The sequence below is a fragment of the Daucus carota genome, chromosome 6 (genome assembly GCF_001625215.2).
Source record: "Daucus carota subsp. sativus chromosome 6, DH1 v3.0, whole genome shotgun sequence".
NCBI classification, from domain to species: domain Eukaryota; kingdom Viridiplantae; phylum Streptophyta; class Magnoliopsida; order Apiales; family Apiaceae; genus Daucus; species Daucus carota.
The window spans coordinates 37,508,000-37,522,619 of NC_030386.2; the positions used below are offsets into that span (position 1 = coordinate 37,508,000).

Genomic DNA, 14,620 nt, shown 5'->3' on the forward strand with positions numbered 1-14,620 from the left:
TTATATTATCAAATATATTAATAGATGGCATGGATTGTTGTTATATTTCAAAATTAATATATTATTAAATATTTAAATTTATATATATGATAAATTATATTTATAAAATATGATAAAAAAAGATTTAAAATTTTAATAAGATATCCAACATATAATTATATATATATGATGATGATTAGGCTTTTTGTTGCCAGAGTAATAAATACTTTTCACATATTTTCAAGTGTATAGTCTAATTTTTTATTTTCTAATATTTTGAGAGTTCATATCTTGATTAATTGAATTTTAAAAAAAATGAAAATATGAAAATATATAATTGAGATTTGAAACAATGTTTTAAAATACTATGATACGTAATTAGAATTATTTTAAATCAATTCGGATTTGTCCGATCAACAATTTTTTTTTTTAAGTAGACGACTGAAATGAGTATTTTATCCATCTAATGGTTAAAAAAATGTTAAATATGTTAAAAAATATTATAATATTATATCACTAAATATTAATCTAAGTATACACATAAAGGGACCAAAACCCTATTAAAAAGGGATCTTTTTAAAAATACCCATCTGTAAAATTATTTTTTTAAAAATACTACCATCTTTTTCATTGTTTTTAAAAATACCTTTTCATAAAAATTTTTTTTCAAAAATACGATTTGCAACCTTTGCAACCTCATTTGCAACCTTGGGCGGCGCAGCCGTAAAAGTTGCAAATGAGGTTGCAAAAGTTGCAAATAAAAATGGAAATGAGGTTGCAAAAGTTGCAAATGAGGTTACAAAAGTTGCAAATAAAAATGGAAAGTTGCAACAGTTGCAACTGCAATTGCAACTAGTTCAACTGAAAACTGTAAGTTGCAAAAGTTGCAAATGAGGTTGCAAAAGTTGCAACTGAGGTTGCAAATGAAGTTGCAAAGTTGCAACTGCAGTTGCAACTTTTGCAACTTCATTTGCAACCTCAGTTGCAACTAAATGCAACTGAAAACTGTAAGTAACAACAGATGTATGGTGTGCCCCTGGCGGGGCCATTAGATTACAATAGAATCAACTGAATGCAACCATATGCAACTGAATACAACCATATGCAACCATATATGCAATTACAAATCCTGATTTCAAGTTTCAGTTTTCAAATGTCGTTTTCGACCTCATTTTCGGAATCGATATATATATATATATATATCGGAATTCGGTTGCATTATTTTCGGAATTCGGTTGCATATGAAGTTGCAAAAGAGGTTGCAACACGGCTGGCGCCGCCTGGAGTTGCAGATGAGGTTGCAAAAGTTGCAAACAGTATTTTTGAAAAAAAGATTTTATGAAAAGGTATTTTTAAAAAGAATTCTGGAAGGTAGTATTTTTGTAAATAATTAAAGAAAAGGTAGGTAGTTTTGTAGATTTCCCTATTAAAAATGATATATCATTAATATAATTATTATATTATTCAAATCAATAGACTTTCCTAATAATATATCAAATTATAATAATTATTAGTTTTTAATCGTGAACATAAAATTATGTGTGTGTAAACTATTTTCATTTGTGATTAGTATAAAAGTTTACATAAATAAATATTATAATATCATCCTGAAAAATAAAATATTATAATATCATATTTTAGCCTAATAATCATATTTTATCAGGCTTTTGACTGGGTTCAAAAATAAAATCAGATTTAAATAGTATTCTTCTCTATTTTTTTCCCGAACCGGGCTTCACACATGTATGTAATCTGGGTCTGTAGCCACCGGGAGCTACACATATCTCTCACTAATCAGTATTGATAGTCACAGAGCCACTCCTTAATTAATGGACTCTATAAGGAGTCAGTTTACGGTGACCTGCCGCTACCGGTTAATAGCGACAATCACGCCTAACGGTCGGATTATTGGAATCTGCAATCGGAGCAGCACTATTATTTTATCAAGTGGTCTCCACCTGTCACCCAAAACTATGATTATTCTAAGAATTTTGATAGGCCCCATGGATAATGGTTCATGGTTAATCGTTAGCCCTACTTAGCACGTAATATTCGTATTTTATTTATTTTTTACAATAATAGTTTGTATGTGTACTTGCAGTTTTAATAGTATTTATGAAAGTTTATTCTTACATTTAGATCATTTATAATTGTTTACAATTTTATTAATATTTTCAAGATCTTCTAGTATTTGATATATATAATTAATATAATAAATATAAATACAAATATTCCCTCCTTTAAGGTATATCTTGAAAAATAATATACATCTTAAAAACATATCTTGAAAAATGTTCAAATATTTATTGTGTAAAAAAAGAAGAAATGACAATTTATTTAGAGGTAAATTTTCTCCTCAAACAAATAACTAAAAAAATGGAAAGATTTATTGCAAATTAGAATTTAAATCAAAATATAACTTTTCTTGTTTTATTGTTTAAAGAAGTGAGAGGTCACATTGATCAGATTCTCTGAAAACAGTTTTAACTTGGCATGAGATTAATGGCCAGTGAAGCCATGGCCGGTTGGGGGTACGCCCTACACCAACCCTTAAAATTATAAGGGTAATGAATTTAGGTGTTTTGGTTGTTAGTTGTCAGGGGGTCCACAATGATAGTAAAAAGGTAATAGATGTAATACTTAAGTTAATATATAATAGGAAAAATACAATTAAGAAAAACAATTTACTATAGCTTTTTAATAATTTCATAATATGCATGTAGAAACATATAAGTAACCATTTGATAAAACGAAAAATATATTGTTGTATTCATACTTGGAATCAAATACAGGTTGAAACCCTAATAAAAGGATTGAAGTAACTTTAAATAAAATAAATTAAAAACATTAAAATATAACTTATAACATATATTAAAAGTAGCATGGGATCTAGGCCGGGTAACCACAATAACATATAACGTTGCCAACAGTAAAATAAACAATTTATTGTTAAATGCCCAAAAACATAGGTTGCCTTTTAGGAAACCTAGCAACCAAAACTATAAAGGTGAAATAAAACACTGCAATTTAATTAACCACGATATGGAATTTATCTGTCCTAACAGGGAGACTGTAAGATAATTGATTCACAGCTTTGTACCAGCATTATCTTCTAGGTATAACTGCCTCTAATTTTTTTTTACGTAATTCACAATTGTAAAGCACTTGCTTCCTTCCACTTTCCTAGTGACTTGAGGAACTCCAGGACCTGCACATACATGAAGGAGAAGGTGATCTTTATTTAGGAACACAGAGAGAGGACAAACATGATCCAAGGAAGGGCTTGGTAGAGATAATAATGGAATTCAACAAGTGAAGCAATATGTGGGGTGAATACAGTTCACGGCTTACTAGGCCAACCCTAGCAGCATCAGCTCATTGTCTCTTGGGAGTGAGGGAAGGGAAAATAAATCCCTATTTACACACATACATACTAAGTCGGATATGTTAGAGCCCCTTCTTCCACCGACTTATTAAGGACATCTACTGGACACTACTCCCTCCGTCCCAATGAATTGTATACAGTTTCCTTTTTGGGACGTCCCATCAATTGTATATATTCCAAAAGTAGTAAACTTTTATAATATAAAACATCATTACACCAACTACTTTCTTCCACTATCTCTATTCTATAATAATATAAACACTATTACACCCACTACTTTTCTCCACTATCTCAAATTAATTATTAAATATAAATGGGTCCCACCACTATACCCACTTTTCATCCAACTTTACTCATTTTTTACCCAATTTCTTGGTCTCCGTGTCCCAGCCATTTGTATACAAATGACTGGGACGGAGGGAGTAATTGATAATTATTAAAGGTAGCATACTATCTACATCGATCAAGTTGGCACTCTACAAAAATAGTAACGAATCAAAACATTGTTAATGTGTTCAAAAATCTGCATTATGTAATTAGATACTAAATTACACCCCCCCCCCCCCCCCCCCCCCAAAACAAAGAAAAAAAGAAAATCTAAACAGTAACATCACCTCCGATGTGTCTCTGAGAGAGTAAAATGCATTGCTTGCTTTGGGCGCAGAAGACACGAAGATACCAAAACCTTGGTTACCAGCTCTCAGAACCTATAAATGATTTGATTAGAACTTTATCTGTCCTCCGAAACATGATTTCTTTTAAGAGGGATAACAAGTTTTCTTTTGAGAGAGAGAATTTAAAAAAATGCTGGCATGATTACCTTAAATGCATCTTCATCAGTTCGGTCATCACCAATATATATGGGGAGCACAGTGTCACAATTACTGTAACCTACATCATCATTGCAACAATCATTTGGCTTAGCAAGCAAGTAATTACTTTTCTATGAATCCACCAGAAGTAAAATTGCTTCACTCACCTAATGATTCAAGTAGGAACTCACAAGCCTTGCCTTTGTCCCAATCAAGCACAGGTCTGATCTCTAGAACCTAAATAAAGAATGTGAAAAAGTAATTAGACTAAATTTAACAAATATACATCGCTGCAAGTGCACAAAACAATTCACAGACTGGCTTAGAGGCGAACCTTCCGCCCATGGCTTAACCGAAGTCGAGGGTAGTTCTTCATGATATCATGGACTGATTGTGCAATTGTTGTCCAGCTCTGCAATGATAGCAAAGAACACAATATATATCAATCCTTACCAGAAAAGCAACCATAGTTCGTTACATTTTCTGACATAGAACATTTCTTACCTTCTCTTCTACGTTACGGTAGTGAACAGAGACACAGAATCTATTGTCCTCAACTTTGGCTCCTTCTATATCTTTGGTAATTTCAACAAGGGATTTGCGTATCTGATCGATAATAATAATCAAGTGATCATTTAATAGTACAATAATAAATAAATGACTAACTAAACAGCATAATATGATAACTAAACAGCAATAAAAATGCTTCGGTGTGTACCTCATCAATCATTGGCAAAAATTCACTGGCAGGCTGATATAAGTTATCTTCCTTGCCCTATCGTAATAAACATAATTAACATAATCAGCAACAGAGAAAACGTTAATGATATCCATACATATATGGAAATATTTACGCCATGCTTATCACAACCTGCTTCTCTGTAGACCTAACACAGTTTGTATGACCATCAGTATTAGCGCTAACGGGGCCCATAATGTCCATCCCATGGCTGCCGGCATAGTAGAGTTCTGTCAGTCCAACGAACTCAAGTACCTGAAAATAGAGGGTATTAACTTAATAGCAAAAAGAAGCAAAACACTGTATTTGAAAATAGCAATAGATACATTATCATTACAGTAGTGCACTAGCAAGTACCTTGTCACGGCTTCTCCCACTAATAATTGCAGTTGGAACGTATTTTGCCACATTCTTAACAGCCATGCGCATCTAAAAATGTTGTAACCAATATGGTAGAATCGAAGGATGAGGATGACTTTAACAATACTAAATGTTCTCAAAAACCAAATGAAAACTTTAGGAAGAATAGCAAATAAAAGTAACAGACAATCCAGTAGATGCTCACATTATTAGACATAAAAGCTTGATCCGGATTGTCCACTATTGGTGATAAAGTCCCATCATAGTCCAGGAACAAAACCACTTTCTTGTCCTTAGCATAAGTAGTTATTTTATCAAAGGATGCAAGTGCAGATGGATACTTGAGCTGCATTAAACCAGAAGAGCAGTTTAAGTTCAGGTGCTAATATAGGAAAAGGATAGATCTAATACCCAAACAAAAAGCAGGAAAACTGTATGATAAAATTTACTTACCATCCAATTGCGGTATGCAATTTCTTTATCAGTTAATTCAGTGGCAGAATCTCTGGATGGCTCCAATTGAGTGGGAGATGAAGATTTCATGGCATCTAACCAACCACTCAACCGTACATCATCGAGTAGGCCTGTCTTTTTCCTTGGAACTGTCAAGTGAAGACTTGAAGAGGACACTGCACCCGAGGTAGGATATTTCGGCAGACCTGAATGTGGGCCTAATCTTGAATTGTTCTTCGGAGATGAATTATTGAGAACTGAAGCATTGTGATTTGTTTCCAATTCCATTAGATACAGTTTGTGTTAGATACAGTTTTCCTGAAATGACAAACAAGCATATCAGATCAATATGTCACAACCATAGATGCTATACAAGCAAGCATTCACTTCTACTGTTCAACAGTTGCTACAAGTACGAAACAGATCCTAGACGGTCTTTAAGACCAATAGTCAGAAACTAAGAAAAGAGAGTACTAGTACACAGATACGCTAAAATTGGAACCTTATGCACATATCAGTAAAAATTGAAAAGTGACGTCTAGACTGGCTTGTATAAGAATTAGAGGCAAAACAATTGTCTTAAGCTTCAGTAAGCTACATATAAGCACTGAATAACTCAGAGTTTTGCAAACACTGCTATCAGAAAGATTCTTCTACACTTTAGATGGTCATACTAATTTACCCCAACTTAGTTGAAAAAATTGAAACGCCACCCAACAACCACTTCAAACAACAAAGTAACTCGAATAGCTGTCAAGAAAGAAAACAAAACACTAAACAGATGTAATGGTGAGACTGTAGAGATACCATGTGCTCTTTCTATACAATATAAAATAGCCGAAGAAATTATTGGAGTTCCAGTTCCAACTACATGTTACACATGGAAATAAACACATATCATTAGTTCTTTCCAAAAAGGAGCTAGTATTAAAATGTAATTGGCCCACAAAACCGGATTCATGAAGAAATATTTCTGCAGCCAATAAGAACTTTATTAAATTACTATAACCACATGGCAATAAACTAGTAATGTAGCAACCACACATCCTCCGTCTAAATCAAGTAAAAGGGGGCAGGTACATTTGTACCGATTAAGAAGCTTTCTATTGGCTAAAAACATCCCTAATGGAGCAGGTGATTGTAAAAAATTGAACTGTCGGCTGACACTATACCACATTGTCACACCAAATATTAAACGTACCTAATTACCAATTATACATTCGAAAGTGGCCTTTCATCACAATTCCACATTCTTGAGAGTGGCCTAACTTCACGAGAAATTTCTCGCAGGAATCTTCAATAACCTAACCAACTCTAATTGATTCTTGATTAGTACACTAAAATTATCACAAAATTCTATTCAAAAAAACACAAGAAAAAGTCGCACCGACACGACAAGGAAAAAAATTAATGCACCACATCACAGAAATAAACAACACAATGTCCACATAGTTGCAGTTAGCTATGAACAGAAATAACCGAATTAGTAACAGAAATATAACAAACTCAACCACTAGCAAATAACAAACAAACACATACATAACCAGAAAATTGAATCTAAACTATTATTTCTAACACAAAAAGTCCAGGCCAGATATAGATAATCACTTTATTTAAACTAATTGCGAAATAAATAAATCTGATTGGAAGGGTTTGAAAATGAGAATACAAGTAGCGAAAAAATAAGGGGATTTACCTTGGAAATGGTGAGAAGAGCGATGGTGTGTTGTGTGTGTGTGTGTAGTTTTATGTTTGTGTGTATAGGTGGGGGAGAAGAAGGGGAAAAAGAGTAGCGGGGGTTTTATATAGGTGGGAGATTTGATATTGAAAGATGGAGACGTGTCCACTAATCAAATTTTCTGATGTTTTTATAATCTTTGTTTGAATTTTTCAACTGTTAGTGACGCAGATTTTTATATTATTATAACTTTCTTTAAATACTTTCTCCCTGAGATTAAAATTGACATCCTTTTATTTCTCAAAAAAAAAATTGGCATCCTTTATTTTGCTCCATCAAATTGGTTAATTTCATATTTTATATTATTAATTTTAATAATTAACAAAAATACTAGAAAAGGTATGGATATTAAAAATATATATATTATAAATTCGCCTACTTTATTATAAGAATTAAAATAAGTTAAATTTGAACAGAATCATTTCTTAAAAGATTAGAATCAAAGTGGTAAAGGACTATTTATTATAAAATAATTTTCATATCACTTGATGTGATATTTCATGAGATTCCAAGGAATCTTTTTGATTTTAAATAACTAAATTGATCGACTAAATCTTGAGCATCTTGACCAATTTAGTTTTTGTATATTACTACTTATTAAGTTCCGTTTTTTGTTTTTGTTATTTTAAATATAGAAATTTTTTTTAACGGCGAGGAAAACGTTTAACCATTTATTAACGAGAGGGGTCCACGCCGATGACAGGGTGTCGACGTGGAGCATTGACTTTTCTTGAACGTATATGGAAACATTGTGGGCGTTTGGGTAACCTTAAAATAAGTGTTTTTTGCTTAAAATAAATAAGTGGAGCAGAAGTTAGAAGTAAATTAAGACTTATAAGTGGTTAAAGTGTTTGGCAAATAAGTAGAAGTCCTGAAACAAAAGCTAGCATTCCTAGCTTTTTATAAGTGCTTCTTGACTTCTTACACAAACGGTACGAATAAGTGCTTATAACTTATAATCCAGAAGCTGGGCTTTTAAGCCCTCCCCAAACACCCCCATTAATTGTTTATGTAGAGTAGGAGCTGATGTGGCTGGTTGAAAATGGACCCATGAAAGTAAAATGCCAGTTTCGCTTTTTATTACAGCTGGTTGCTGACTCATCAAACAGGTCTTGAAAGGGGTCTAGTTTGGTGAGTTCGGCCCATCGTTACCTAGTACAATCATGTTCTGTGGCCTGTGCGGCTCGTGAATGTATCTGGTCAATTTTGTACACAGAATATTACTCCCTCCTTGGTGTGCTGGTTTACGTTCAGGCATTTTGAAACTCCTTTATATAAAATATATTGGTAAAAAAAAAAAAAGAGTTTAAATATCAGAATTTAATTCCGAAATTTTTTTTAAAAATATTTATATTAGAACTATATTTTGAATGAGTTTGAAAAAACATGCTGAAAAGTAACATAAAAAATGAGGGGATAGAGGGAGTACATTTTAATATTATTTTTTTAAAAATAAATCATTTATTACTGAAACGCAGTGTTACAGAAATCGGGAATCGGACATAATCGGTTGAGCTACCGATTCAAGGATTAATCGGAAATCGGGGATTAATCGGAAGGATTAATCGGAGTTAAAATCGGATTTATTTTAATGTTAAAATATTATTTAAATTTAGTTATTATTATATTAGCTATTTAGTAACTAATATATTTATTATATTTATAAACTCTATAATTATTCATATTTAAAGTAATATAGTATTTTAATTTTAATAATTTATCACATATACTTCGATTATGAAATATATATAAGGATTAATCGGATTTCAAAAATCGGATCGGTGACCGACCTTGCTGGAGATTAATCGGGGATTTTTAGAACACTGCTGAAACGTAGGTCAAACACTCAAACTCATTAATACAAAGTTGAGGTTTATTATATTGATGGTATTAAGCTAAAAAGTCATCCCGAAAATGAGGGCATGTTTTCGATAAAAGTTCTATATTTATCTAATTTTTTTAAAATAATATAAGAAAGTTGTTAATATTTATTTTTATTAAAAATAAATAATTATTTTCAGAAAAAAAGGAGATATTTCTCATCTTCTTTCGAGAAATAAAGACTTATTTATAAAACATTAAACACCCTCAATTAACTAAAAATGAAAGGCATCGCACCTCTTACCATTTAAATTATGAATATAATATTAATTTCCCTCCAATCTGTCTTTTAATTAATTTTTACGTCTCTTTTATATTAAAAAAATAAAAAAAATGAACAATGAGTTAAAATATAAAATAAAACATTGAAATTCTCATATTTTTTCAATATATTAACTCACTCGGAATCACATATCATAATATTATTTATATTATTGTTTAAGAAATGATTTACTAGCAATGCAGATGCTTTTATAACCTACATGACATGAAGTCAAAAGTATAATAACAATAAATTTGATAACTCCCCTGAATAATGATTATATTTTTAATCTCAATTCAGTTTTTGACTTGACACACAAATATATACTTTTTATCTTAAAATTTAAAATGAGAAAAAAAAAAAGAAAAAAAAAAGAGGAACCAATCTTAAGTAAATTAAGCTAATTGGAAATTTTAACGGAAACTGGAGAACAATAATCCAGAACAGAAACTAGCTCACATGGCAACGAGATCAAGTGTGTAAGCAAAATGCAAAGCCAATACACAACGCTGTTTAACCTGCAATACAAGATGATGAACGGTCTTCCAGGAATTAAAGTTAAAATAAGATCTAGCTTACAAGCATTGGCATGCTCTCAAGTCTCGAGAGTACTAAATAGAGAGGACCTGCGACGAAAATACAACACCATTGGGGATCTCACTGTTCTACGACGATACATCTTCTTCCTCACTGATCATTTGGACAACCTGTGCCACACCTGCAGCAATTTCCTTTTGAATGACGCCATCAGGCATATCAAATGTTCTTCTCCTCATTGAGAGAGACCTTCCTTGAGGCTGGGGGTCTACAACATCTAGCATTGCTTCCAACTCATCCACCATTGACCTCTTTGCAGCTCGCACCATAACATCAGCACCCTATAGAGTATAGACAAATAGTAAATGGAAAACGTATTCCGGTGCAAAAAAAATCAATAAAATAGCTAAAACCAGAAAGCTTTAAGTTATTTGCAAAAGGTAGAAAACCTTTCACATAAATATGATAAAATGCAATGTGAGTTGGTACGCCAGAATTTACATAAATTACACCATACATATTTGTGAGTTGTCATTCTGAAATGGTACAATTTAAAGTCAGCGTGAAGTTGACTATATGCAGAATAACATAGCATTATTCACGTGAGCAGCAAACATGCGAGAACAAACAATAACATAGCATTATTCACATGAGCAGAAAACATGCGAGAACGTCAAAAAATGCATGTAATAGATAAAACATTAACTTCTAAACATTTAGTTCTGAAATGATGAAAAAGTGCATTTTCTCACTGGGCACAACCATCATAATGGTGGCGGGATAATGCAACGCCACACATATTGTCAAATATTGCACAGATATGTTCTGTATATTATATATATTATTTAATTCAGACACAAAAAACTCAATTTACCGCTTCAAGCACATCTACTTTGGTCATAAGTCATAACCCTTCCTTCCCACAACAAATTCTCAGAAACCATTAGATCTGCAGATTACATGCTATTGATTCTAGGGGCAACAGATGAGACTAAGCAAGACTGACCCTAAAATTATATAGCGTCAAGCAAAAACAACAGTACGGGTAGTGTGAGCAACCAATTATACCAATCTTCACGCAAATATGCAACTTGTCATATTGAAAACCAACATTCAGCAACTGGTGTGTGTGTGTGTGTGTGTGGAGTATATACAATATTTAATGATCAAGAAAAAGCACAACACAGGTACTGAAATTTCTAAAACTAGCCTGAGAAGAATACAAATACACAAGCAGCGCAAACAATACCTCAATAGCATCAACAGTGAGAAGCAGCACAATAATCCTCTCAGAGAACTTTTGCCTCTCTTCAGCATTAAGAGTCAGCCGACGACGGTAAGTAAAATTATTAAACAAGGCCCTGAGCTCCTTCAGCTTAGCTTTTGCCACTGCCAGCTCACGGAGTGCACGGAGCGCCTGAGACCTCCGAATGAGATAAGCCCTAAAGCTCACTTGTATCATAATTGCTGCATCTTGATAGGACAACTCCTTCCTCTTCCCCTTGCTCTTTGCAGCAGCTCTCTTAGCAAATGCCTACAACATGACAAACTAACTACTTGAAAAAACATATCTATCACATCTAATCTTAGAAATGATAGGCCAAGTGCTTTTACACCAATAGAACAGACGCAATCAGAGATCTTTTACATTTAAAGTTGCCTACTTAAAGGCTTAACTATCGTCGACTTACATTTCGGTTACCAACTCACATACTGAAACTTTTATGACTATGAGGAAGAAACAACTAAAAGCACAACAAGTGTCTCTGTGTGTGTGTTATATACAAACTATGATGTCCCGAAAACAAGAATATCTTAATTTCTACTACAAATGCCCTAGATTTGTAGAATAACAGTAGTCTGGCCCGTGATTCATAGTTTCATAACTATAAATACATAACCAAACAAATTAACCAATAAAATTACAAACCAACTACTTAAAAAACAGATCTTCAACATCTAATCAAATCAAAACATCTTAATTAATTGATCATTCACATATAAACCTCGAATTATCATATCAAGCGAAAACCATCAATTGAGCTCCAAATCACAAAAATATCCGAAAGAAACAACAAAAACTACATAAAGCGAGAGTATCTTTATACAAAAATCTACCTGTCTGAGCACAATGGCGCCCTGATCAGCTTCTTCTTCTTCGATCTCGACGACACGAGCAGGAGCAGCCACTTTCTTGATCTTCTTGTAAACGACGTCGTTTTTCTTCTTCTTCTCCTTCTCCTTCTTCAACTCACCCTCAGCATTGTCAACACAAGCTTCAAAAGTATACTTCCGATTCACCTTAGCGTTGTCCCCTTTGCCTTTAATCTGCGCCGTCCATTTGTACGACTTCTCCTCCTTCTTCTTCCCCCCTTTAATCTCAGTCGTCAATTTGTACTTGCGATCCAGACCGTCCTTTTCATCGCTGCTGATCTCGGCCGTCCACGTGTACTTGCGATCTAGCTTTGGCTTGGGCTTGGGAGGGAGGATGGTGGACTCGAGCGCCGTGAGGCGGTCGGAGAGGGACTGGAGGTAGAACTCGGTGGGGGTAACTCGGCGAGTCACGAGTTGAGTTGGGGGCTCGAGGAGGTCGAAGAAGGGGGGTGTGACGAGGAGATCAAGGGGCTGGGTGAGAAAGGGGGAGAAGATTTGGGTGGTTTGTTCGAAGAAGAGAGAAGGGGTGGTGAGGTCGATGAGTTCGAGTGCGGTGAGTCGACTCATTGTTGAGTTGCGTTTAGCGAGTTGGGGAGTGTGAGATAGTGAGATGTGAAAGAGCGAAACAGGGGAGAAGTGAAGATGACATTATTATTGTGAGTTGGTGGATGATATAGCACGTGAGATTTCAGCAGCTGTGTGTCATTATTATCTACTCAATTATTACCCAAGAATTTATTAAATTGTAGATAAGGAACTTGGACTTTATTTATTGAATTTTTTGTTAAGGTCCGGTACGGTATACTACGTCGATGGGAAAAAATTTCAAATAATATAATTTTATATTTTTAATGCGTATGGATAATGGAAAATTATCCTATATCGAAATTTTTACGTCTATATTGTTTTTTAGAATATAAACTATAAATACACATATATTCTGGATCATACCTCATCTTATTAACTTTGAGTCTAGTTAGTATTATAAAAATTGTCAATTAAGCTAAATTTATTGCCTTATTGGTGTGAATAAATATAATTTAGAATTTGGAAAATGCTATATATATAAAAAGTCTTTTTAATTTTTTTCGAAGTATAATTGATAATATGTTAATTGATTTTATTCATAATATTAAAAGTAGAATCTTATATGTACATAAATCACCCCATTAAAATTAGCATTTATTTGTCAAAGTTCGAGAAATTATTTTTGAAAACTTTAGCCGAAAAAGTAGAATACATGCTTATTGTGAATTTAATTTTATTGGATAGTAGTCATTAGAGCAATTTTAAAAGATAAAAAAAACTGTTTAAATAATTAAATGGTCATAATTAACATCTGAACTTTAAGGAAGATGGCGACAAAAAGTTAACATCGGCAAAGAATCTGCAAAAGAGAACCGAAAGATACACATGAATAGTGAGATAATGGGTGTGTGCGTGGGGCAGCACATGGACCGGCGAACGGCCCAAAGGCACCAAAATGTGTGCATATTCATTTTCACATGTAATATTCCTCCGACACGTATTTCTTGTTCACTTTTTCTTTTTCAATTTTACGTTTCTTGTCTTTTTTTCGGTACTAGCCTTTTTGGCCCGTGCTACGCACACGGGTATTGATTCTTTGATTTTTTATCAACTTAACCTATACTTTCTGTCGTGAATAACCCCAAATCTGACGGGTAATAAGCGCAGTCAAACTACTTATTTATGAGTTTTAAGTTATAAAATTTAACGTGTTTATTAACATTTTGGCCCGTGCTACGCACACGGGTATGATTTTTTGTTTTTTTATCTAATTAACCTATACAATTTTTATTAACAAACAATATGATATGAGATATAATATGAGATATTAACAAAGATGTTCTGTATTGGAGTTGGTCAGGGAAGAGTTTCACCACAAAGGACTGTTATATGGCTTTGTCTAATGTGTCATTACAAAGCCCGGTTTACCTATCATTTTGGAAACTCGAATTCCGCCTAAAGTACACTTTTTTCTCTGGAAAGTGGAGCATAAAATTCTTCCCACCAAAGCTTTTTTGGCTGGAAGATTACATGGTATTAATCTATCTCCAACTTGTGGCTGGTGCTTGATGAAAGATGAATCCTTAGAGCATCTATTCCTTGAATGTGAGATTGCAAAGTGGTGTTGGGAAGAAATATGTAAGTCCTGGAGCATAAAATGGAATCAATTTAGCCAAGTGGATTTTGCACTATCTAAATTACTGGAGCACAAAATGGAGGCAGAAGTAAAGGAAGCTTGGCAGATAGTGGTGTCAGCCACTATTTGGACTATTTGGCTATTTAGAAATGCACT

At 33.4% G+C, this 14,620-nt stretch overlaps 2 protein-coding genes across 6 annotated transcripts; both read right to left on the reverse strand.

The window, feature by feature from the left end:
* Positions 1–2,869: 2,869 nt before the first annotated feature.
* Positions 2,870–7,552, reverse strand: LOC108225322 (trehalose-phosphate phosphatase A). 5 transcript variants are annotated; one of them, XM_017400161.2, is made up of 12 exons: positions 7,425–7,552; positions 5,729–6,046; positions 5,481–5,621; positions 5,273–5,344; positions 5,048–5,170; positions 4,895–4,951; positions 4,681–4,782; positions 4,511–4,588; positions 4,344–4,413; positions 4,185–4,255; positions 3,979–4,071; positions 2,870–3,187 (listed from the first exon to the last, which is right to left on the reverse strand). In XM_017400161.2, the coding sequence occupies exons 2-12, from the start codon at positions 6,014–6,016 to the stop codon at positions 3,128–3,130; spliced, it is 1,155 nt and encodes a 384-aa protein (XP_017255650.1). In that variant the 5' UTR covers positions 6,017–6,046; positions 7,425–7,552; the 3' UTR covers positions 2,870–3,127. The 5 variants fall into 5 exon arrangements, with proteins under 5 accessions (XP_017255650.1, XP_063936672.1, XP_017255653.1 ...); XM_064080602.1 differs by lacking the exon at positions 7,425–7,552 and adding an exon at positions 6,930–7,017; XM_017400164.2 differs by lacking the exon at positions 7,425–7,552 and adding an exon at positions 6,536–6,617.
* A 2,537-nt stretch (positions 7,553–10,089) lies between these two features.
* On the reverse strand, positions 10,090–12,972 carry LOC108228110 (BAG family molecular chaperone regulator 7). The gene is made up of 3 exons (XM_017403597.2): positions 12,265–12,972; positions 11,396–11,680; positions 10,090–10,487 (listed from the first exon to the last, which is right to left on the reverse strand). The coding sequence occupies exons 1-3, from the start codon at positions 12,865–12,867 to the stop codon at positions 10,275–10,277; spliced, it is 1,101 nt and encodes a 366-aa protein (XP_017259086.1). The 5' UTR covers positions 12,868–12,972; the 3' UTR covers positions 10,090–10,274.
* Between the last annotated feature and the right edge of the window lie 1,648 nt (positions 12,973–14,620).

Coding starts and splice junctions, on each gene's coding strand:
- LOC108225322 (XM_017400161.2), bottom strand. CDS start 6,016: ATGGAATTGGAAACAAATCACAATGCTTCAGTTCTCAATAATTCATCT. Junction 4,414..4,510: donor GGTTAAGCCATGGGCGGAAG/GTTCGCCTCTAA, acceptor TTCTTTATTTAG/GTTCTAGAGATCAGACCTGT. Junction 4,256..4,343: donor GTTCCTACTTGAATCATTAG/GTGAGTGAAGCA, acceptor ATGATGATGTAG/GTTACAGTAATTGTGACACT.
- LOC108228110 (XM_017403597.2), bottom strand. CDS start 12,867: ATGAGTCGACTCACCGCACTCGAACTCATCGACCTCACCACCCCTTCT. Junction 11,681..12,264: donor GCGCCATTGTGCTCAGACAG/GTAGATTTTTGT, acceptor GTCATGTTGTAG/GCATTTGCTAAGAGAGCTGC. Junction 10,488..11,395: donor TCACTGTTGATGCTATTGAG/GTATTGTTTGCG, acceptor TATACTCTATAG/GGTGCTGATGTTATGGTGCG.